Here is a 25,466-nt window from a genome sequence, read left to right as displayed (position 1 = left end):
ATGGATATCCAACAAGGTCTTACTGTACAGCACAGGAGACTCTGCTCGTTGTTAAGTGGCAGCCTGGGTGGGGTGGGAGTTTGGGGAAGAATGGATACATGTATATGTATGGCTGAATCCCTTTGCTGCCCACCTGAAACTATCACAACATTGTTAATCAGCTATACTCCAATATAAAATAAAACTTAAGAAAAAAAGAAGTGACCACAAGGAAACATGCCCCACATTTTCCTGGAAAGCCTCAAATTCATGCAATGTTATTCATTTAAAGGAAGTTTGATGAACCTTTAAACATGATGTAATTTTCTACTCGTATGAGATACTGCATATAAACACACTAACAAGCCCAAAAAACATGGCAATCAGTGTCTGATTTTTGCTCTAAGAAAGTGTAGACACCATAATAAAAATTACTTTTTAAAAAATGGACCTTCTTAGTGCGTAACGACAAGAGGCCAAATAGCTGCTTCTAAGTTTCTCACACTGTATATACATAGACTTTATCAACTTGGAGCGTGATAAACTTTAGAAATGATAAAGTTTCAAATATGAATCTGTCTGAGGCTTATTTTTATACTGACGCCTAGAACCCCGTTGAAAGCCCGGAACGGAAGGAAGGGCCCATCAGGCCTGGGCTGGGGACTCGGCCCTGTCTCCCCCTCCCCAGGCGCGGCCCAGCCCCACCTGAAGAAAGTGCGGAGGCTGCGGCTGGGCCTGTGCAGGCTTCAGGGGTGACGGCTGGGAGGCGGGGAAGCTGGGCTGCAGCCCCATCAGCAGGACAGGGGTGGCGGCGCTGCTGCTGGTGGTGTGCACGTCGGGGTTCTGAAACACGGCCTGGCTCTGTGGATACCTGTTTGGTGACACACAGAAGAAAGACCTTTACAAAAACTATTGACATGACACCAAGGACACGGATGACAAGAGGAAAACAGACAGACAGGACTTCATCACAGCTAAGACCTTGTGAGCATCACTGTCCATGCAGTGAAAACATTGCCGGAAAAAAAAAAGCTGTCAGAAAAATCTTTGCAAGTCCTATATCTAATAAGAGGTTGCTATCCAGCTACATTTCTACAACTCACCACCACAACAAATGCAAATAACCTGGTTAAAAAATGGGCAAAAGGCTTGAGTAGACATCCTGGAAAGAAAAGGTCCAAATGGCCAATAAGCACATGAAAAGAGTCATTAGGGAAATGCAAATCAAAACCAAATGAGGACTTCCCTGATGGCACAGTGGATAAGAATCTGCCTGCCAATGCAGGAGACAAGGGTTCAGTCCCTGGTCATACCACATGCCACGGGGCAAACTAATCCCCACAAATGTCACCATGGCAAAACTGGGAGAGTCAACAGTGTTACTCAGCATGCAGTTGGCATCATTGTAAACAAACAAGTTAAGGGCAAGATTCTTGCCAAGAGAATTAATGTGTGTACTGAACATATTAAGCACTCTAAGAGCTTCCTGAAATGTGTGAAGGAAAATGATCAGAAAAAGAAGGAAGCCAAAGAGAAAGGGACTTGGGTTCAGTTGAAGTGCCAGCCCTGCCCATCAACAGAAAATTGGATTAAAGATTTACTGAGCATGGCCTCGCCCATTAGAGCAAGACCCCGATTCCCCCACAGCCAGGCCCTCCCATCAGGAACCTTCAACAAGCCCCTTAGTCTCATCCATCAGAGGGTAGACAGAATGAAAACCACAGTCACAGAAAACTAACCAAACTGATCACATGGATCACAGCCTTGTCTAACTCAATGAAACTATGAGCCATGCCGTGTAGGGCCACCCAAGACAGACAGGTCATGGTGGAGATTTCTGACAAAGTGGTCCACTGGAGAAGGGAATAGCAAACCACTTCAGTATTCTTGCCTTGAGAACCCCGTGAACCCAGGATGAAAAGGAAAAAAGACATACACTGAAAGGTGAACTCTCCAGGTTGGTAGATGCCCAATATGCTACTGGAGAAGAGTAGAGAAATAACTCCAGAAAGAATGAAGAGACAAAGCCAAAGCAAAACAATGCCCCATTATGGATGTGACTGGTGATGGAAGTAAAGTTCAGTGCTGTAAAGAACAATATTGCATCAGATCAGATCAGATCAGTCGCTCAGTCGTGTCCGACTCTTTGCGACCCCATGAATCACAGCACGCCAGGCCTCCCTGTCCATCACCAACTCCCGGAGTTCACTCAGACTCACATCCATCGAGTCAGTGATGCCATCCAGCCATCTCATCCTCTGTCGTACCCTTCTCCTCTTGCCCCCAATCCCTCCCAGCATCAGAGTCTTTTCCAATGAGTCAACTCTTCTCATGAGGTGGCCAAAGTACTGGAGTTTCAGCTTTAGCATCATTGCATAGGAACCTGGAATGTTAGGTCCATGAATCAAGGTAAATTGGAAGTGGTCAAACAGATGGCAAGACTGAACATTGACATTTTAGGAATCAGTGAATGAAAATGGAATGAGCGAATTTAATTCAGATGACCATTATATCTACTACTGTGGGCAAGAACCCCTTAAAAGAAATGGAGTAGCCCTCACAGTCAACAAGAGAGTCTGAAATGCAGTACTTGGGTATAATCTAAAAGATGACAGAATGATCTCTGTTTGTTTTCAAGGCAAACCATTCAATATCACAATAATCCAAGCCTATGCCCTAATTGAAGAAAGTAGGGAAAATCACTAGACCATTCAGGTATGACCTAAATCAAATCCCTTATGATTACACAGTGTAAGTGAGAAATAGACTTAAGGGACTAGATTTGATAGACAGAGTACCTGATGAACTATGGATGGAGGTTCGTGACCTTGTACAGGAGACAGGGAGCAAGACCATCCCCAAGAAAAAGAAATGCAGAAGAGGAAAATGGCTGTCTGAGGCCGCCTTACAAATAACTGAAAAGAAGATCAGTGAAAAGCAAAGGAAAAAAGGAAAGATATACCCATTTGAATGCAGAGTTCCAGAGAACTGCAAGGAGAGATAAGAAAGCCTTCCTCAGTGATCAGTGCAAAGAAATAGAGGAAAATAATAGAATAGGAAAGACTAGAGATCTCCTCAAGAAAATTAGAGATACCAAGGGAACATTTCATGTGAAGATGGGCTCAATAAAGTATAGAAATGGTAATAGACCTAACAGAAGCAGAGGATATTAAGAGGTGGCAAGAATACACAGAAGAACTGTACAAAAAAGATCTTCATGACCAAGATAATCAAGATGGTGTGATCACTCAGCTAGAACCAGACATCCTGAAATGTGAAGTCAAGTGGGCCTTAGGAAGCATCACTACAAACAAAGCTAGTGGAGGTGATAGAATTCCAGTTGAGTTATTTCAAATCCTGAAAGATGATGCTGTGAAAGTGCTGCACTCAATATGCCAGCAAATTGGGAAAACTCAGCAGTGGCCACAGGACTGGAGAAGGTCAGTTTTCATTCCAATCCCAAAGAAAGGCAATGCCAAAGAATGCTCAAACTACCGCACAATTGCACTCATCTCACACGCTAGTAAAGTAATGCTCAAAATTCTCCAAGCCAGGCTCCAGCAATACGTGAACCATGAACTTCCAGATGTTCAAGCTGGTTTTAGAAAACCAGAGATCAAATGGCCAACATCTGCTGGATCATCAAATAAGCAAGAGAGTTCCAGAAAAACATTTATTTCTGCTTTATTGACTATGCCAAAGCCTTTGACTGTGTAGCTCACAATAAACTGTGGAAAATTCTGAAAGAGATGGGAATACCAGATCACCTGACCTGCCTCTTGAGAAACCTATATGCAGGTCAGGAAGCAACAGTTAGAACTGGACATGGAACAACAGACTGATTCCAAATAGGAAAAGGAGTATGTCAAGGCTGTATATTGTCACCCTGCTTATTTCACTTATATGCAGAGTACATCATGAGAAACGCTGGACTGGAAGAAACACAAACTGGCATCAAGATTGCGGGGAGAAATATCAATAACCTCAGATATGCAGATGACACCATCCTTATGGCAGAAAGTGAAGAAGAACTAAAGAGCCTCTTGATGAGAGTGAAAGAGGAGAGTGAAAAAGTTGGCTTAAAGCTCAACATTCAGAAAACTAAGATCATGGCATCTGGTCACATCACTTCATGGCAAATAGATGGGGAAACAGTAGAATCAGTGGCTGACTTTATTTTTTGGGCTCCAAAATCACTATGGATGGTGACTGCAGCCATGAAATTAAAAGAGGTTTACTCCTTGGAAGGAAAGTTATGACCAACCTAAGACAGCATATTAAAAAGCAGAGACATTACTTTGTCAACAAAGGTCCGTCTAGTCAAGGCTATGGTTTTCCAGTAGTCATGTATAGATATGAGAATTGGACTATAAAGAAAGCTGAGCACCGAAGAATTTTGAGCTGTGGTGTTGGAGAAGACTCTTGAGAGTCCCTTGGACTGCAAGGAGATCCAACCAGTCCATCCTAAAGGAAATCTGTCCTGAATATTCATTGGAAGGACTGATGTTGAAGCTGAAACTCCAATACTTTGGCCACCTGATGCGAAGAGCTGACTCATTTGAAAAGACCCTGATGCTGGGAAAGATTGAAGGCAGGAGGAGAAGGGGATGACAGAGGATGAGATGGTTGGATGGCATCACCGACCCAATGGACATGAGTTTGGGTAAACTCCAGGAGTTGGCGATGGACAGGGAGGCCTGGCATGCTGCAGTCCATGGGGTTGCAAAGAGTTGGACACGACTGAGCGACTAAACTGAACTAAATACTCCAATCACTACTGGGGAAAAAGCTGAAGGTGAACAGTTCTACAAGGGCCTCCAAGACCTTTTAGAACTAAACCAAAAAAAACCCAAAAGTCCTTTTCATCAAAAAGGCCTGGAATGCAAAAGTAGGAAGTCAAGAGATATCTGGAGTAACAGGCAAGTTTGGCCTTGGAGTACAGAATGAAGCAGGGCAAAGACTAACAGAGATTTGCCAAGAGAATGCACTGGTCACAGCAAACACCCTCGTCCAACAACATAAGAGATGACTCTACACATGGACGTTACCAGATGGTCAATACCTAAATCAGACTGAATATATTCTCTGCAGCCAAAGATGGAGAAGCTCTATACAGTCAGTAAAAACAAGAGGAGCTGACTGGATCAGATCGTGAACCCCGTATTGCAAAGTTCAGAATTAAATTGAAGAAAGTAGGAAAAACCAATAGGCCATTCAAGTATGACCTAAATCAAATCCTTATGATTATACAGTGGAAGTGAGAAACAGATTCAAAGGATTAGATCTGATAGACAGGGTGCCTGAAGAACTATGGATGGAGATTCATAACATTGTACAGGAGGCAGTGATCAAGACCATCTCCAAGAAAAAGAAATGCAAAAAGGCAAAATAGTGGTCTCAGGAGGCCTTACAAATAGCTAAGAAAAGAAGAGAAGCTAAAGGCAAAGGAGAAAAGGAAAGTTAGATCCATATGAATGCAGAGTTCCAAGGAATAGCAAGGAGAGATAAGCAATCCTTCTTAAGTGATCAATGCAAAGAAATAGACGAAAATAGAATGAGAAAGACTAGAGATCTCTTCAAGAAAATTAGAGATACAAAGGGAACATCTTCATGCAAAGATGGGCACAATAAAGGACAGAAATGGTATGGACTTAACAGAACCAGCATGTAATAAAAAGAGGTGGCAAGAATACACAGAAGTATACAAAAAAGATCTTAATGACCCAGATAACCATGATGATGTGACCACTCACCTAGAACCAGACATCCTGGAGTGCAATGTCAAGTGGGTCTTAGAAAGCATCACTATGAACAAAGCTAGTGGAAGTGATGGAATTCCAGTTGAGCTATTTCAAATTCTAAAAGATGATGCTGTGAAAGTGCTGCATTCAATATGCCAGCAAATTTGGAAAACTCAGCAGTGGCCACAGGACTGGAAAAGGTCAGTTTTCATTCCAATCAATCCCAAAGAAAGGCAATGCCAAAGAATGCTCAAACTACTGCACAATTGCACTCAAATCACATGCTAGCAAAGTAGTACTCAAAATCATCCAAGTTTGGTTTCAACAGTACGTGAACCAAGAAATTCCAGATGTTCAAGCTGGTTTTAAAAAAGGCAGAGGAACCAGAGATCAAACGGCCAACATCTGCTGGATCATAGAAAAAGCAAGAGAATTTCAGAAAAACATATATTTCCGCTGGTAAAGAATCTGCCTGCAGTGCAAAAGGCCTGGGTTCAATCCCTGGGTTGGGAAGATCCTCTGGAGAAGGGAAAGGCTACCCATTCCAGTATTCTGGCCTAGAGAATTCACAGTCCATGGGGTCACAAAGAGAGACAACTGAGTGACTTTCACTTTCACTTTCTTCTTCATTGACTATGCTAAAGCCTTTCACTGTGTGGATCACAGCAAACTGTGGAAGAATATTCCCATTCTTGAAGAGATGGGAATACCAGACCACCTGACCTGCCTCCTGAGAAATCTGTATGCAGGTCAAGAAGCAACAATTAGAACTGGATAAGAAATGATGGACTGGTTCAAAATTGGGAAAGGAGTACATCAAGGCAGAGTACATCATGAGAAACATTGGGCTGGATGAAGCACAAGCTGGAATCAAGATTGCTGGGAGAGTTATCAATAACCTCAGATATGCAGATGACAGCATCCTTATGGAAGAAAGCAAAGAGGAACTAAAGAGCCTCTTGATGAAGGTGAGAGAGGAGAATGAAAAAGCTGGCTTAAAAATTAACATTCAGAAAACTAAGCTCATGGCATCTGGTCACATCACTTCATGGCAAATAGATGGGTAAACAGTGGAAACAGTGACAGACTTTATTTTCTTGGGCTCCAGAATCACTGCAGATGGTCACTGCAGGCATGAAATTAAAAGGTGCTTCCTCCTTGGAAGTAAAACTATGATCAACCTAGACAGCATATTAAAAAGTAGAGACGTTACTTTGTCAACAATGGTCTGTCTAGTCAAAGCTATGGTTTTTCCAGTGATCATGTATGGATGTGAGAGTTGGACCATAAAGAAACTGAGGGCCGAAAAATTGATGCTTTTGAACTGTGGTGTTGGAGAAGACCCTTCAGAGTCCCTTGGACTGCAAGGAGATCCAACCAGTCCATCCTAAAGGAAATCAACCCTGATTATTCATTGTAAGGACTGATGCTGAAGCTGAAGCTCCAATACTTTGGCCACCTGATGTGAAGAGCTGACTCACTGGAAAAGACCCTGATGCTGGGAAAGATTGAAGGCAGGAGGAGAAGGGGGTGTCAGAGGATGCAATGGTTGGATGGCATCACCGACTCGATGGACATGAGCTTGAGTAAGCTCCAGGAATTGGTGATGGACAGGGAGGCCTGGTGTGCTGCAGACCGTGGGGTCTCAAAGAGTCCGACACGACTGAGGGACTGAACTGAACTGAAAGCACTCCAGAGCACCACAACTCTGGAGCCCGTTTGGTGCTAACGCTGAGCCCTCGTGCCCGTGAGCCCGCATGCTCCCGTTGAGTCTGTGAGCCTCGTGCCCGTGCTCTGCCACAAGAGCAGCCACCACAATGAGAGGCCCTGGCACTGCGACAGAGTCTCCACTGCTCACCAAAACTAAAGAAAGGTTATGCAGCGAGAAAGACCCAGCACAGTCACAGAAGAAAAAATCAAAATGAGGTATCATTTCATTACAAGTTAACGAAAAAAAGTTGTACATAACAAGTATTGTTGAGGATGCGGAGAAATTGGAGCTCTTGTGCCCTGTTGGTGGGAGGGTAAAATGGTGTAACTGCTGTGCAAAACAGTGTGAAGTTTCCTCAAAAAGTTAAACTTAGGTTACCGTGTGATTCAGCAATTCTACTTTTGGGTATGTGCCCCAGAGAAGTGAAAGTAGGGGACGGAAACAGTTATTTGAACATCCATGGTTGTAGAAGCATTATTTACAATAGCGAAAAACTGGAAGTAACCCCACATTCATTGATAGATGATAGATAAACAAGGAGCCATGTATACAGACAGTGGAGCATCATTCAGCTTTAGAAAGCAAGGAGATTCTCATGTAGGTCACACCATGGGCGAGCCTCAAAGACATCACACTGAGTGAAATAAGCCCATCACAAAATATGAATACTGTACGAGTCCACTTAGATGAGACACCTAGAGAAGACAATTGATAAGAGACAAAAAGCAGAAGGCTGGGGGCAGAGCAAATAGGAAGTTGGGGTTTAATGGGGACACAGCTTCAATTTGAGAGGATGAAACAGTGCTGGAGATGGACGGTGGTGATGGTTGCACAAAAACGGGGATGTACTTGTGCTATTGCATTGTACGCTTAAATATAGCTAAAATGGGAAATTTTATGTTATATAGAATATACATTTTTTCCTAAAAGAAAGAGTACTTGATGATAATGGCCAAGTAACAAGGGGAATGCCATTTGGGAGAACTCTGGAGGAGTCCAGACCAGCAAAGAAATCGAAAGTGTTAGCCACTCAGTCGCGTCAGACTCTTTGCGACCCCATGGACCATAGCCCACTAGACTCCTCTGTCCATGGGATTCTTCAGGCAAGAAAATTGGAGTGGGTAAGCCATTCCCTTCTCCAGGGGATCTTCCTGACCCAGGGATCAAACCCAGGTCTCCTGCATTGCAGGCAGATTCTTTAGCATCTGAGCCGCCACGGAAGCCCAGAAATAGATATTTAAAGATACTATACAGGGACTTCCCTGGTGGTCCAGTGGTTAAGACTTCACCTTCCAAGGGAGGAGGTGCGGGTTTCATTGCTGGTCAGGGGGCTAAGACCCCACATGCCTCCTAGTCAGAAAACCAAAACACAATACAGAAACAATACTCTAACACATTCAATACAGATGTTAAAAACGGTCTACATGCAAAAAGTCTTTTTTAAAAAAGATACTATGGAGAAGTCCATTTATATTTTTAGAAGTGTTCTATCTCTACATGGGTCGTTTTATGGTAACAGGCACTGGGGATTCCAAAATTTCAGGGGCCTATGCGTGTGGGAGGCAGACTCTGACCTGCCCCAGAAGACGGAGTGTTAGGTCATGTCTGGAGGAGATGGACGGGGAGATGTGGACGGTATAAATTACTGGGTTGACCGAAAATGACAGTTTAGATGTTTCAGAGGAAAGAATTTCTGTTTTTGCCTAGTTTCCTGCATTTGAAACATCTCTGGAAAGTGATGTCACAATAAGTGTTTCCACTTATCTGGATCATTTAGAAAGAACAGTCCAAAACCAAAACCAGCATCCCGCACACCCCTCCAGGCAACAGAGAGCATCCAAGAGTTTAAAGGCAGTTTCCTTGCAGTGTACAGCTCCTGCCACCCCCGATGCCACCACCCCCACCATCATAGGGTTTTCATGGATATAGGTATGGGCCCCAGTCTTCAGAAATGCTCAGTAATCATCACTGTGCCTATTACTACTGGAGGAGGACACAGGAAGGACTCCAGGCAGGTAGCCCCCAGGGCATGAATGGAAGGCCCCTGCGTCTGGGCACAGCAGGCCTCATTAGCTAGCCCTGTTCCCGTGAACTTCTGACGCAAATGAAACCAGTGTTTATATGACCACGGTGTCTGCTTTATTTCAAAGGGCTTGGAACTATTTTCCAGTGGCTTTTCAAGGATTCACTCCTCTGGCTCCAGTAAACCTCTGTCCCTCGTAATGAAATTGGCTCAGCACAGCTGCCCGGGTACTGGGGGTGGCAAGCAAAGAGCCCGGGGCGAGGAGAGAGAGAAGGCTCCATGTTTGGGAGGGCAGGAGGGCCCCACGTCTGCACAGGGTCCTAGTTCAGGGCCCATCCTCGGAACCAGAGAGCAACAAGCTCGTGTGGGGGAATCTGCCAGCATCGGGCGGCCAGCCGGAGCTGCACAGGAGCCCTGGGGAAGGGGGACAAGGCTCTGTAAGACTCCGTTGACCCGGGATGTTACCCCTTAGACATGCACAGATGGGAAGATGGCGATGAACTTGGCACGTAACGAATTATTTCCTTCAGGTCTTGTTCTCAGCCTGGAATGCTGACGTGAAGTTTTCTCTCTTGACACAGGAAATGGAGGAAGAACAGCTGAGGGGAGGAGTCCTTTAGAAAGGTGTGGGCGCATGTGGATCCGCCCTGCAGTGCCCGACTCGCAGGTGTGTGGCTGGTCCAGGCAGATGAAACCCTGCAGCCTGAGACCACTCAGTGTGGCTCCATGCCCCACCCCTCCCCAACCTGGGCCACCTACTTGACTTGCCGTCCAGTCCTCCCGACCTCTGAGGGCTGCCTCGCGTCACAGGATCCGGGCATCATGGGCTGGATGGGCTGGCTCAGCAGTAGCCTTAGAGCCGAGGAGGACAGAAATGAGAAACTGATCAGTACCCAAGCTGTGGACCCGCCGGCCAATCCGCACCTGCCGAGCCTCACTGGACTCTTTCTGGCTGGCCCCACAGAATCCCAGCTGCTCTGTTCTGGAGGATCCTTGCTGCAGGAGGTCTCTTCCTCTGGCCATCGAGACCCTAGCCCTGTCCTGTCACTTCATGAGCTGAGGTCAACTGCAGAGTTGATTAACAAATGAGTCATTTCACAAAAGGGAAACAGACTCACAGACTTAGAGAACAAACTTACGATTGCCAGGGGGAAGGATGAGGGGATAGTTGGGGAATTGGGGATAGACATGTACACATGGCTATATTTAGGATAGATAACCAACAAGAACTTACTGTACAGCACAGGGAACTCTGCTCAGTGTTATGTGACAGCCTGGATGGGCAGGGAGTCTGGGGGAGAATGGACACATGTATATGTATGGCTGAGTCCCTTCGCTGTCCACCTGAAACTATCACAACACTGTTAATCTGCTTTATGAAAAAAGTGAAAGTGTTAGCTGCTCAGTCGTGTCTGATTCTTTGTGACCCCATGGGCTATAGCCTGCCAGGCTCCTCTGTCTATGGAATTCTCCAGGCAAGAATACTGGAGTGGGTTGCCATTGCCTTCTCCAGGGATCGAAACTGGGTCTCCTGTATTGGCAGGCAGATTCTTCACTGGCTGAGCGACCAGGGACTCCAATACAAAATAAAAAGTTCAATTAAAAAAACTGCAGAGGATTTAGAGTCTGTTTGTCTAAACTCTGCCTCCATCTTCAGCAGAGAGCGGAGATGAACAGTGTAAAACTGTCTTGGGTATCTTTCCAAGGACAGAGTCTATACCTGAGCTGCCGGTCATGGCTGAAGTCCGGGCTGGGTTGGCCCTGGGGGGCCTCCTGGGAGGCGGAAGCTGGCGTGGTCAGGCTCAGAGCCAACGGGAGCGCAGTGGTGGTGCTGCTAAACTGGGGTGTCAGGCTGCTCCCCTGAATCATCTGTGAGCTTCTCAACGGCTTTGGACCCTGGAGCAACCATCGAAACAAGAAAGGTAAACCTTCAGCTCAACTCAGGTGTCACCTCCCCAGAACCTCTTTCTGTATCCGCTTAGGCCTTTCCGAACATTTAGGACCCACTGACCATCATTACGATGTTTTGGTGTTATGACTGGCTTTCCTGTTGGACTGCAAGCATCTCAAGAATTCTTTAAACCCTTTGGGATTTAAAGGACAGTGCCAGGCTTGGAGCAGGCAAGCCGTTACTGAATCCATGATTGTTTTGTTATTTTGTTCCTAAGTCCTGTGTGACTCTTTGCAACCCCATGGACTGTAGGAGCCCCCCAAGCTCCTCCTCCTCTTGCCTGGGATTTCCCAGGCAAGAATGCTGCAGTGGGTTGCCATTCCCTTCTCCAGGGAATCTTCCTGACCCAGGGATCAAACCCATGTCTCCTGTATTGGCAGGTGGATTCTTTATTGCTGAGCCACCAGGGAAGCCCAAATTCATGATTATGTGTATAAATAAAAGAGGCTTCAGGAAAAGCTGTATCCAGCCTTCCAAACTGTGATGGTCTGGAAGCAGGGGCTCAGAACTTCTTGAATCCATTGGGTTCAAGTGCCACTGAGTGATGGGTGACCCTGTCAGACTGCAAGGTCACTGGTAGTAAGTGGTAATGACTGGGAGGGCAGGGCTTGAGAGGGAATCTTGGGCACCAGGAGGAGCATGGTGACTCTGCAGAAAGGGATGGTAAACAGAAGTGGATAACTGTTCTCACACGTGTGTGTGCATGCTAAGTCGCTTCAGTCGTGTCCAATCTGTGTGACCCTATGGACTGTAGCCTGCCAGGTTCCTCTGTCCATGGGATTTCCCAGGCAAGAATACTAGAGTGGGTTGCCATTTCCTCCTCCAGGGGATCTTCCTGACTCAGGGATCAAACCTATGTCTCGTATCTCCTGTACTGGCAGGTGGGTTCCTTACCACTAGCACCGCCTGGGAAGCCTGAAGCCAGGGGCGATGACGGACACAAGAACATGTGTGTGTCCCCACATGTGGGGATGTGTGGCTTTCAGCATGCACGGCAGAGACGGCCATTTCTACCTCTAGCCAAGCTCAGAATCAGAGCTGAACATTCCAGCTGCATGATACCTTTAAAGCACTTTAATATATTGATAAAACACAGAAGGGAACCAGTAGAACTTAGGACTTCAAAGTGACAAAGACAAGAAAAACCGCATCATGATTATCCAGCTCTGGTCATAGGAGAAGTAGATTTCTGGTTCGTGAAGACCATCTGCTGGTGACAGGGACTGAGCCTGGAGATGAGCACATTTACCTGGGTCGATATCACACTCGATTCTCTTAGCAGGTGCTGGTTTGTGACCTGGGCAGAGGCTATCTGCCCTGGAAGCTGCGGGCTGGCCACAAGCTGGGGACCTGGGCCGGACCTCTGCTGGAGCTGCTGCTGAGTCTCCGGCCGCTGGGCACTGCTGAAGCTCAGGGATCCATCTGGCTGCTGCAGAAACATCTGGAAGCACAACAGAAATGCCGTAAGGCTGTGATCACTGTCCTCACGGGCCCTCAACTTCTTTGTATGGCCTGCCTATCCCCGGCATAATGGCAGCTTTCTTACTCAGGCTGACCTGCCTGGGAAGGTTCACCCACTAGACGTGGAGACACTGAGCACCTGGGAGGCCACCAGCAGAGCGCATGAGCCAGAGAGGGGCAGCCAGTGGCAGGGTGCCGACCTGGCCTGCAAGAAGGCTCCGGTCTAGTGACGGGGGTCTGACAGGGTGAAAGATGCTGAGACCCAGGTATGCCACTTGACATGCTCTTTTAGTCTGTACTGGTTTGTCACTTTCTTATTAGAAGGAGAAATGTCTTGTGAATGGAAGGAGTAGCACAATCACGGTGGCACAGGGTTGGTTGACTAGTGGTGGGGGGCACGTCGTCCTGGCAGTAGGACCTATGTCCGGGCTTGAATCTCTGACCAGTGACCATCATCTGTACCCATCCTATGGTTTGTATCATCTGTCCAGCTCCCAGCTGAGAGGGCAGTCCTGCCCTGGTTAACTAGGTGCCTCTGCATTTCCAGGATGGCAGGTAAGTCCAAAGGATGACATAACATCAAGTCCATGAACTTTAAAATGATGTTTAAGAAAAAGTTTTACAATCACCACACTAATCTCTATGTGCTATTTAATATGTCTCAGACATTCAATAAGCACAGCTATATCAGCCTGGTAGTTTTAGTGGCAAAGGTTTAAGAGAATTTGATCCAGTTCATAAAGAGTGTTTAAAAGGTTATAAGAACCTTGGTCTACTTTGTTTATAAATTTGGTATATCCAATAACAATTCCTTAAGGACTTCCCTGTTGGCCCAGTGGTAAAGAATCTGCCTGCTAATGCAGAGGACACAGGTTCGATCCCTGGTCTGGGAAGATGCCACTTGCCTTATTGTGTAACTAAGCTCGTAGCCTCAATTACTGAGGCTAAAAGCCACACCTACTGAAACCCATGCACCTACAGCCTGTGTTCCACAAGAGAAGCCCCTGCAATGAGGAGCCTGCACACCCCAACAAAGAGAAGCCCCCATTTGCCACAACTAGGGAAAGACTGCTTGAAGCAACAAAGCCCCAGAAAAGCCAGAAATAATACAGAAATAAATTTTTTTAAAAGAGAATTCCTTAAGGGCCCAGAAACATTTTACTTCTTAGGTTTATAAGTCCGCCTAGCCAAGAACACAAAATATCTGAAAGGTTAAGCTATATTAAATTTGTAAATTAATGGTTTTCATAATGAATGTTATTTACCATTTGTTAAGTTTATAAATTAATTGAATGTGAACACAAGTAAAAGCACTGATATTTTTGGCCACATCAGTAGATTTGTAAATAAAATGTAATCTGTGGATTGACTGTAAAGGTTTAAGAAAGAGAACTTTAGTAATTTCTATCATACTTTAAACTTAAGACCTGTGACTAGCTCTTTTTAAAAAAAGTTCCTCTTGAGCATTAAAAACTGGTATTATCTGTATCGTGGGCTTCCCTGGTGGCCCAGATGGTAAAGAATCTGCCTGGAATGCAGGAGACCTGGGTTCAGTCCCTGGCTCGGGAAGATCCCCTGGAGGAGGGCATGGCAACCCACTCCAGTATTCTGGCCTGGAGAATCCCATGAACAGAGGAGCCTGGAGGGCTATAGTCCATGGGGTCACATAGAGTCGGACATGACTGAGCAACCAACACTTTCACTTCCATTATCTGTATCAGATTCTTGACAAGCAGTATCCCACTCCACTTTAGATCCTTAGCTCTGAGGGCTGAAAGACTCTCCCCCCTGATCGTCTGGAATTTTACCCCGAATACCTGCATTCAGGGTGGCATAACCTCACACCCAGTATGGAACTGACATGCTGACACATGCTGAGTGACAGAGTTGTTTTGGAATCACGCCAGGCAGGTGCTTAATCAGTTAGTTCCAGCATCTCCTCCATAGGGTGTGTCAAGCCCTGAGCAAGATGACCATCTAATGCCCTTCCAGCCATACCACCAGGCAGGTCTTCCCACTTTCCTTCCTGCCCCAACCCACCAGAAAAACCTGCAATTTTGACTGAAGGCTCTTTGTCACTTTAGAATTTAAGAAGAATTTTCTGGGTCTCCATCCTCTCAGATCCAATACCCGAATGTTCAGAATTAGTGCTTTACACAACCTCAGCAAGCTGGCTTATTCATAGCACACAAGGTAATTTACATTTCAGCAAAAACCCAGTATTCAAACTAAATAACAAATATTTTTTCTGGTGGGATACAATTTACCTTCTGATTAAAGTTCAGACAAATGCAACCTTTATTTATGATAGGAAGTATCATCTAGCTTAAATCCGACAGACTTCAGTTCAAATTCCAACCCCCCCACATACTACTGGTATGAACTTGGGCAATTTTCAAAAACTTCAAATTGACTGTTAGTTTCCTCATTAATAAAACAGTAACATTAACACAATATACCTCATAAAAGATTTAATGGGACTTATGTTGAGGCATAATCCTAGGTGCTCAATAAATGTTAGAGAATAACAATATTTAAAATAAAAAAGAAGTTCCTTTTGCTCCTTTGCCTCTTGAGGCATATAAAAACTATCTGAGGACCTCCTTGGTGGTCCAGTGAGTAAGAATCTGCCTGGCAATGCAGGGAACACAGGTTTGATCCCTGGTCAGGGAAGATCCCACATGCCATGGGGCAACTAAGCCCATGCACCACAGCTACTGAGCCCTGGCACCCGAGGGCCCATGCTCTGCAGCAAGAGCAGCCGCCACAGTGAGAAGCCTGTGCACTGCAACTGGAGAGTGGCCTGAGCACAGTGATGAAGACACAGCTCAAAAAAAGAAAAGAAAAAAAAACTCAGAAGTGAATGAATAGAATAAATAAATGAACAAACAAATAGATCAAGGTTTGCTCAAAGAAGGGAGACTGTTTATGCTTGTATAAAGGCAGAGACTGCTGGGTCTGCTACTCTGTCCCATTGATGTATGTTCTCTGAGGGCAGAAACCTTATTCTATTTATTCCTGTGTCCCCACAGCACCTAACCAATTGCCTGGAACATACTGGGTGTCTGCGAGATAGATGAATGGATGGAAGAGTGGAGGGGTGGGTGGGTGGTGTGTGGATGGATGGGGGGACAGATGGTGGATGAACGGATAGATGTGTGGACAGAGGGATGGAAGGAAGGTGGAAGGATGGACGGATAGAAAGACGGATGAAAGAACCAATCAGAGAACACATCTGCCATTGCCACAGGTGTTCTTCTTTCTTGGCGTTGCCAGTAGAGGGCACAAGTGCTCTCAAAAATAAATTAAGAAGTGACCTCCCAAGGATGCAGGGGTGACAGCTTTTCAGCTGAACAGCTCTCTATGTAGCGCCCTTCATGATCCCATCTAGGTGCAAACACCACACCCTGAAAATGTCTCCCTCATAACCCAATCTTTTCTGGAAAAAAAAATATACTTAGCAAGCATCTCAGGCCCACATAGTCTCAATGAAGCTCCAAGCCAATGGGATAGGTAGGAAAAAGTCCACTGAAGATGGGAATAATGAACCTGGGGGGAGTGGGGAAGGGGTAGGATGTGCTACTGTGCATGTCCACGCCCCTGCTTTAGTGACAGTAAAGGAGAATTGTATGGCTTAAGAAGATGACTTCTTAACAGTACTCTGGAGTCAGTTTTATAGAAAGCCAGAGGAAAATTTTCCCTAATTCAAGTGGGCAGTCATCTGAGAAAAAAAAAAAAACACACAAACTTTAATTTTCCACCAAACGAATCCTACTGCTCACATGTGGTTTTCATTGTTCTTATATGCTTAGCTTTACAAAGACTTATTATTACAGGACATTTCAGAAGTACAGAAAATAGATACTGTATAATGAAACCTCATATATCAATGCTAGGCTTCAGCAATTATCCACCTTTTGCTCTTATTTAATCTATCCTCCCACATTTTTTTGGGAGGATTGGAGTAATTTTTACTTGCTTATCTTTTATGCTTGACTCACTTATTATTGTTTTTTTTAAACATCGCATTTTGGCTGAACATTTCGGAAAGTATCTCTTTAAATCCTTAAATGTGTAAAAATACATGAAAAAAGACTCTTTGAGGACTCGTTCTCTGGTTTGACTGTGGATTTCCAAGCTCATTGGAAAATTCCACTGCAGAGATAAGGTCAAGGGAAGAAACCAGCGGAATAACACGTGGAGCCCTGGTGCCCACGTCATAGCTCACAAAGATCAGGTGCTAGACCTTGGGGGGTCAACAAAATGCACTGTCAGGAGGAAGAAAAATAATAATGCTTCATACCAGAGAGCAAAAGAGATAGCCTTGTGTCTCTGTCACCTCAGAGTTCAGCTTGGGCTCTGAGGCGGATCTTCATCCGCCCACCTTGCTTATAGCAGTTTCTGGCTTAGTGCCCCCTTCCTGGTAATGTAAAAATTCCATTCAAGTCATTAGCGTCAGGAATTCTAGTCACCGGACCCTGGATTGATGAGGATCAAGATCAAGGCACTTTGATGACCCCTTGTGTCGTCACATAAATGTTGCAGTATTGTCCCTTGGCAACTCGGGGATGTCACTCAGGAGGTTGAGGGAGCACAGGGCTGTGGGCGGGGCGAAGGGTTATAGGCAGAGCACAGGGCTGTGGGCGGGGCGAAGGGTTATAGGCAGAGCACAGGGCTGTGGGCGGGGCGAAGGGTTATAGGCGGAGCACAGGGCTGTGGGCGGGGCGAAGGGTTGTGGGCGTGGTGGCCGGTCCAGAGGCACCGAGCAGGTGCACCTCACCGGCTCCTCTGCCATAGGGGACCGGAGGGGCCAGGACGGGCAGAGAGGGCAGCCCCAGGTTTAGAGCATATGTAAAGCCCACCAGGAACATCTGTAGGGACCCAGGGAGGCAGGATGGCTGGCTCTAGGAGTCTCCAGGCTGCTCAGCACCTTTGTACTATCCTGTGTTCATCTCAGTTCAAGGTGTTCTTATGTCCACAGGAGAGGTTGCGTGGATGGTGGGGGTGTGGGGGGTGGAGTGGACGGCAGGGTCAGCACCCTAGCCATTTCCCTCAGGGGTCTCTTCTGCTTCCATCTGTTCCCCCTTAGGTGGGTGCCAAGGCTTACCTCACTCAGGGCAGACTCCAAGGTTGGCTACATTTACAATCAAAGGCTGGGCTCAAAGAATGTGCTTTGGAAGAAAAACAGTCCTGGACTGATTTAAATGAAACTTGGTAAAAATAATTTAACATTGAAAGAGATCCAATATATAAAGATTTTCCCTCCATAAAGGAATCTCTCGATAGGATTCAAAGAAGTGACATCTGGGGCTGGGGTGGGGTGGGGTCCTATTAAAAGCAGCTGCTTTCAGAGGACACCCCAATTGCCATGCTGCAATGGGGGTGGCCTGGGGGTGCCAGGGTGCTGACCTCCAGTCTCTGGCTCCCGGGCCGCCCCTCTGCAGGGGGCAATGGGCACAGATTCGTGTCTCCCTGCATTCATGCTTTGGATGAGAGCAAATAGCAGACCATCTCTTTGTCAGCAGCCTGGGGGGTGCTCGGAAAGCAGTTACACAGGTGCTGGGGAGTTTAAAATTCCATGGGAGAGAGGCTGGTGTCTGTGCAGGGTGACTAACCACCAAACACATAAAACAAAATGCAGGCGACACAGGAAATGTGTGTCCAACAGAGTGAGAGGTGAGTGAAAAGGCTGTCATGTGAATTTTATGTTTGGCCTGGAGCCGGGGATGGTGGAGGTGGGGTTCATTACTTGCAGTTCACTGGTAGAGGTTTCAGTTTGTCCAGGAGGCAGGGCACAGTAAGGCAGCCTAGTGAGCCTTGGAGGGAGTCTTGGCTGCCCTAAAAGGGTGGATTAGGATGCATCACACAGCGGTGGGGAGCACAGAGCCCAGGGGACCGCTGGCCCGGTAAGGGGCATCACCTGGACGTTGGAGTCCTGAACCAGGCAGAGCTGCTCCTGGATCTTGTGGAGTTCTTCCTGCTGCCACCGGATGTTGGCTTGCAGGATTCGTGTCCGCTGCTCCAGCTGGTCTTTGATGGTCTGGAACATGCTGAGCTGTGCTGAAAACTTGAAGGTGGGGTCAAGACACAGAACCCAGTGAGAGTGCTATTTCAGCCATGCAGACGGATATTGCTGTTGCTCTGAGTGGCCCTGTGCACTTTCACTTTCAGGGCCTTCCCCTCCCTTTGCAGCACCCCTGAGCCACTGCTGCAATGAGTGACCCACTGCTGGGGAGCTTGCCCATGAGCAGGGGTTCTGGATAAGGGTGGGGGTGGCCCAGGGACTCCCCTGTTAGCTTTTCTCAGGCCCATGGGGACCTGCAGGTCTAATTCATTGCACTCTAATCTGGGAGGGCCAGCTTTGGGATTCATCTGGAATGTGAATATACACATACATATATGGGGTTCCCAGGTGGCACTAGTGGTAAAGAACCCGCCTGCCAATGCAGGAGACATAAGAGACGCAGGTTTGATCCCTGGGTTGTGAAGATCCCCTGGACTAGGAAATGGCAACCTGTTCCAGTATTCTTGCCTGGAGAATTCCATGGACAGAGGAGCCTGGCAGGCTACAGTCCATAGGACTGCAAAGAGTTGAACACAACTGAAGCGACTTAGCATGAACGCACATATAAGTGAATTGCTTTGTTGCATATCAGAAATTAACACATTGTAAATCAACTGCACTTCAGTAAAAAATATTGGTAAAAAAAATCTGCTGCTAAACATTTGTTTAAAAATATCTGCTCTATACCAACGGTATCACAAAAATCTCACTCAGAAACCTCACTGATCAAAACACCAAGCTAGGATTTTGAAAAAGAATTCGATCGAGAAAGAAAAGTTTGGCAAAACTAATACAATTATGTAAAGTTTAAAAATAAAATAAAATTCAAAAAAAAAAAAAAAAGAAAAGAAAAGTTCTATCAGGTATTCAGTTAAGGTAACAGAAGACAAAAGCTCCTGTGCTGGGTTCCCTAAAGTCTGGAGACTGTGCAGGCTATGACACCGTGTCCAGAGAGGATGCTGTGGACGGCCCCTTGGCTCCCAAGGGAAACAGAGGGGGCTGGAGGCAGTCATCGGTGAGGGCCCAGCATCAAATTTCATGAGTGTTAATTACTTCCAGTATTATTCTGATTTTCCTAAGGCATTCCAGGAACCCCCAAACATGAATCTCTTGTTATATTCTTTCTTTAAAGCTTATTTACTTTTAATTGGAGGATAATTGCTTTACAATGGTGTGTTGGTTTCTGCCGTACATCAGCATGAATCACCATAGGTACACACATGTTCCCTCCTGCCCTGAACCTCCCTCCCACTGGCTACCCCATCCCACCCCTCTAGTTTGTCACGGGCGCCGGGTTGAGCTCCCTGCGTCACACAGCAAATTCCCACTGGCTGTCTAGTTTACATATGCTAGTGTGTATATTTCCAGCCTACACTTTCAATTCGTCCCACTCTCTTGTCCTGCTGTGTCCACAAGCCCATTCGCTACATCCGTGTCTCCACTGCATCCCTGCAAACAGGTTCACTGTACCGTTCTTCTGGATTCCATAGAATTACGTTAACATGCAATATTTGCTTTTCTCTTTCTGAATTACTTCACTCTGTATAACAGTCTCCAGTCTTGGTATATTCTAGATCATGGCCTTTTTGATAAAGAGTTTTATCCCAACTTAGAGACACGCTGGAAACCATGAAGCAAAACCATCACTTACCCAGATAGCCAATTTCCTAGAGTTTGGATTTTATTTTATATTTCCCCTTTTAGTGATAACATCAGTGAGGGGAAAGAGAAAACTGCAGAATCGCATTTTTCACATGAGTAGGCATGAGAAAAACTGTCTGACATGAAAGGACAACATTATGCAAGAACCTCTTAAAGAATACAGCTATTAAGTATAATACGCCTAAGAGACTAAAAACTGTTAGCGTTAATTAAAATGAGGTTCAATATACAAAAAATTAGAATTCCAAAAGGACCTTCATCACACCATGACTTATTATAAAACAAAGACATTCTTTCCTATGGAAGACCCACAAGTTGAAGGAATTCTCATTTCAAAGGCCTGTGGATAAAAGAAGTTACTTCCTACCAAATGTGCCTTGGGAATTTGAAGAATAAAAAAATAATTCTTTTTTTTCCTAATGAGGATGAATAGAGATCATGTTAGTCAATTCTGGCTGTGTTGGTTTTATATCCTTACTTAAGTCTAACTCTAGCAAGGGGCCCATGCTAGCGTGTGTCTTTCTTATTCCAGGAAAACAGACGAGGCCGCTGTTAATGGGACAGGCATATGTTCTGAAAAGATATTCATCAGTGGTGCCAGACTGGCAGCAAGACAGACTCTACATTTTGGCAAGAGTATGGCCAGGGGCACCCTCCCTCTCTCCCCCAGGACCCCCTTGTGGCCAGGGAGGGGGCAAAATTCAATATCCCATCAAAGAATTGAAATCTGAGGTCTGACCAGTCAGCTCAACTGTTCTTGGAGTTCCAAAGGCAGATATACCTTTTTTTTTTTTTTTTTTTTTTACTGGTTCTGTAAAAACACACACTGCGTGGTGGCTTCTCTGTTCATATGAGCATCTCTCCCTTCAACTTTGAGTTCAAAAGCAAGGGCCCTGTTACAAGTATCCTTGCCTCCTTCACACTCACTCCCTGACTGACCCAAATAGTAACTCATTGACTGTTGTTGAAACAAAACAGGAATTACTCTGCAAAGCCCTGGTCCTTTATTTATTTATTTATTTTTTAAATGTGGTATTTATAGTGCTGGACTCAGAGCTTTTAAATCCTTGTAGAGTCTTTCTATGACATTTGTCCTAACTCAGACCTTCTCTAAAATATTGTGGCCAATCAGGAGTCATGAAAAATGAGAGGAACACAGAAAAGTGGCCGAGGGATGAAGCAAGATTGTCGACAGGATTGGGAGAGAGATGCGGGGGAGATCAATGGGAGGACGGATGGAGATGAGGGCAGTGGGGAGGGGGCAAGGGAAGGGGCAGACCCACAACTCAACACACCCCGCCTGCACGTGGGGAGGAAGAGTTTCATGTTGGGGGCCTTGGTCTGGATGTGTACCCACATCCTCCAGTGGATTTCAGCATCCTGTCTCAAGGAAGTGCCTCCCTGGGTCTCCCTTGCCCTGAGTCCCAGACTTACCTGTGACACGGGGGCAGGTGGGCTCTGCAAGATGGTCTGAGGCAGGAGCTGCTGTGTGAGGTCACAGGACGCCGGGGCTGGCAGGGGGGCCTTGGGGAGAGAGGGAGGGTGGCTTTGATACATATAAGCTTCTGGGCTATTACAGAAGGGATGGGGCGCCGTCTCTCAGCCAGCTGGGCTCTCTGGCTTCAAGGAGGCCCTCTGCCCTGGAGTGGATCGCTCACTTCTGGCAGGTATGTGTTCCTCTGAAAAGGTGGGGTCACAGGCTATTACCCTTGCAGGGAATGGAGTCAGAGCTGACACACAGCTGGTGATGGGTGGGGGACCCTGGGACCACTCAGGCCCGACATTCCCACCATGGTGCACTCTGCAGAATCACTACCACCAGCCGGAGCTGGGCATTGCCACCCCACCCCACCTTCCCTCCTGTTCGAGGCTCCATTCTTGGTGGATTTGGCTGGTCTTTCCCTAAATTGATACTTTCTCAGCGGTGTTGTCCAGCAGAAAGGTCGTGAACTCACACCCAGTGTTGGCTCTGCGTGGCCTTTCCGCTCAACACTCACACTCATGGGGACAGACGCAGCGGCACGCTCTCCATCACTGCCTTGCCAGGCAGTGTCTGTGGCTGCAGTTTCACGGGACACTGCTGGAATCTGGGGGAGAGAGCCCTGCAAGGTCAGCTGAATCCCACACCTTGTGGGCAGGGGGCCATTGCAGCGGGGACTAGAATTGCGGGGGGAACGATGTGTAGAAATGAGAAACGCAACCCTCAGCTTCATGAAGCTCTTGAGAATTTTTAAAAGTAAAAAAGATTCTTCTGAAGCTATTCCATCATTGCCCCAGGCCCTGGGGGCTATGAAAAGCAGCTCTAGTGGCAAGTTGTCCCCAGGACAGCACTGGGGCAGAGCAGCAGGAGGCCTTGTTTTGAATGAGAGTCCTAGGGGCTGCTTCGGATTCTCTCAATTGTGTTCCACTGCTCAACTGGGTGGAGGAACCCTGCCACCCTCAGCTGGCAGAAGAGCAGTTTGGTACAGTGGCTAGAAAGCCAGGCTTGGAACTGGATGACCTGAGTCCAAATAGCTCTTCTGTCCACCTCTCTGGGTTTCAGCTTCCTTGTCTGTTACTATTTCTAGCTGTGGCCCATTTATAGAGTCTCTGCCACCACCTGGTACTCTTGCCAGGTACCTTTGATGTATTAACTCACTCAATTCTCAAGCTAGAAGGTATTATGATTATTTCCAAACCTAGACACAGGCTAGTTAACTTACTGAGAGTCACACAGCTACTAAACGGATGAACTGAGTCATATTTGAAGCAGGTGGCATGAGTCCAAGCCTTTTTGCTTCACTATGCATACTGTATTTTCAGTATTCCTGGACAAGTGGGAAATTTGAGGAGCACTTCAGAAGAAAGGCTTGTTGTTTAGTTGCTAAGTTGTTTCTTTTTTGTGATCCCATGGACTGTAGTCAGCCAGGCTCCTCTTTCCGCGGGATTTAACAGGCAAGAACCCTGGAGTGGGTAGCCATTCCCTTTCAGGAGATCTTCCCAGTCCAGGGATTGAACCTGTGTCTCCTGCATTGGCAGGTGGGTTCTTTACTGCTGATCACCTGGGAAGCCCATGAAGAAAGGTTTAGAGGTATTCGAGAAAAGAGGTGGTCTCCAAGGACCAGGAGCTCAGAAGGTAGAGTCTCACGTTTTTTGGCCCCTTATGCATGCTCAGTTGCTCAGTCGTGTCTGACTCTTTGTGACCCCATGGGCTCGCCAGGGGCCCACCAGGCTCCTCTGTCCATGGGATTTCCCAGGCAAGAATACTGGAGTGGGTTGCTATGTCCTCTTCCAGGGGATCTTCCCGACCCAGGGATCAAACTCGGGTCTCCTGTGACTCCTGCATTGCAGGGGGATTCTTTACTGCTGAGCCACCAGGAAAACCCAGTGACTTCACTCCCATCTCCAAAATGTCAGCCAGGGATAGGAAAAAGGTACTTGGTAACTACCTGAACGTGGCCGCTAAATTTGGGGACGCTTCCCCCCTCCAGAGCAAGGTCTGTGTCCCACTCCACAGGTGAGCTTGTGGCTGCTTTGACTGAGAGGGATGGTGCAGGTAATGTACTGGGACTTGAAGTCGGGGGGCACGGAAAGCCACGTGGCTTGTGTTTGGCTCTCGTGGGATGTCCCTCTCCAGAGTCTTCCTCTTGGAACCAGGAGCCTTGCTGGAAGGATGACGTGGAGACGTCCATGCGGGTCAACAGAAGATGCTCTTGGCTGAGCCCACCTTCAGCCGGGGATGCACCTCCCAGCCCTGAATGGGGAGACCTCCAGCACCAGGCAGCAGAGCAGAGTCACCCCCACTGTGCCCTTTCTGAATTCCTGACTCAGAATCCGTGAACATGGGAAGTCCTGGTCGCTTTACGCCACTGAGTTTGGTGTGGGTGGCAGCTTGTGCTGGATCACCGGAGTGTGGCAGGTACACAGTGACCCCGCATCCAGCCAGTGTGCTTTCTAGGAGGCCATGTTCCCTGATGTCCTGGAGTTGTTGTTGTTCAGTCACTCAGTCATGTCTGAGTCTTTGGGACTCCTGGACTGCAGCACACCTGGCTTCCCTGTCCTTCACCATCTCCGGGAGTTTGTTCAAACTCACATCACTTGAGTCGGTGATGCCATCCAACCATCTCATCCTCTGTCATCTGCTTCTCCTCCTGCCCTCAATCTTTCCCAGCATCAGGGTCTTTTCCAATGAGTCCTGGAGAGGCCTGGCATATATGAAGGATGCTGCCTGATTCTGGGTTGACCAATAAGTTCATTTGGCTTTTGCATAAGATGGAATGGAAAAACCCAAACAAACTTTTTGGCCAACCCAATATATGCCAAGGGACATTTTTGCTGACATCAAGCTTCTCAGACATTTTCACTGGGAATGGGGGTCTAAAATGGGAGAGTCCTGAACATGTACCCCCAGAGGCTCTGTGGACGGGACCCCCCAGGTTTGAAGTTTCAAGCTTTAAAACGCCTTTGGATTTTGCACGCTGTGGATATACATCCATGTTAATTTTGGGATCAGTGTTTCAAATTAGTTGCCAATTAAGCTACTTAGCTTCCCACCCCCGCCCGCCACCCACAATCTCTAAGTACAGTGTGTTCTCTAGAAGATGCCACCTGCAGTCCCGTGGCCTGGCAGGCCCCTGCAGTGCTGTAGCGCAGTCTAGGGGGAAAGTTTGGGGTCACACACATACCGGCATCGCGGCTGCCTGGCCAAGTCCTGGCACTGGGAGCTCTTGGGCCGATCTGGGCAAAGCCGGGGTGCTGGCCTCTGCCCTCAGCTTGCTTGGAGTGGCTGCAAGAAAACACGGCCCCTTGCAGACTTGCACACACTTAACAGCTCTCTTATCAAAAGAGGGAGAGAGAACTTCCCTGGTGGTCCAGTGGTTAAGAATCCACCTGCC

At 46.8% G+C, this 25,466-nt stretch overlaps 1 protein-coding gene across 2 annotated transcripts in view; it reads right to left on the bottom strand.

Annotated features, from left to right (window-relative positions):
- The window catches only part of NPAS2 (neuronal PAS domain protein 2), a 199,286-nt gene that overhangs the window by 3,314 nt on the left and 170,506 nt on the right, over positions 1 to 25,466 (bottom strand). For both annotated transcript variants that reach the window (XM_070798303.1, XM_070798304.1), the window contains exons 14-20: positions 25,257 to 25,357; positions 22,027 to 22,116; positions 18,787 to 18,933; positions 12,655 to 12,846; positions 11,175 to 11,350; positions 10,214 to 10,306; positions 685 to 850 (exon numbers count right to left, since the gene is read on the bottom strand). In XM_070798303.1, the coding sequence (XP_070654404.1) occupies positions 685 to 850; positions 10,214 to 10,306; positions 11,175 to 11,350; positions 12,655 to 12,846; positions 18,787 to 18,933; positions 22,027 to 22,116; positions 25,257 to 25,357 (965 nt within the window). The remainder of the gene's footprint in view (positions 1 to 684; positions 851 to 10,213; positions 10,307 to 11,174; positions 11,351 to 12,654; positions 12,847 to 18,786; positions 18,934 to 22,026; positions 22,117 to 25,256; positions 25,358 to 25,466) is intronic.

Source organism: Bos indicus, chromosome 11, assembly GCF_029378745.1.
Source record: "Bos indicus isolate NIAB-ARS_2022 breed Sahiwal x Tharparkar chromosome 11, NIAB-ARS_B.indTharparkar_mat_pri_1.0, whole genome shotgun sequence".
NCBI lineage: Eukaryota > Metazoa > Chordata > Mammalia > Artiodactyla > Bovidae > Bos > Bos indicus.
The sequence above is the reverse complement of the archived record's forward strand: the minus strand, read 5'-3'. Positions and strand labels throughout refer to the sequence as shown.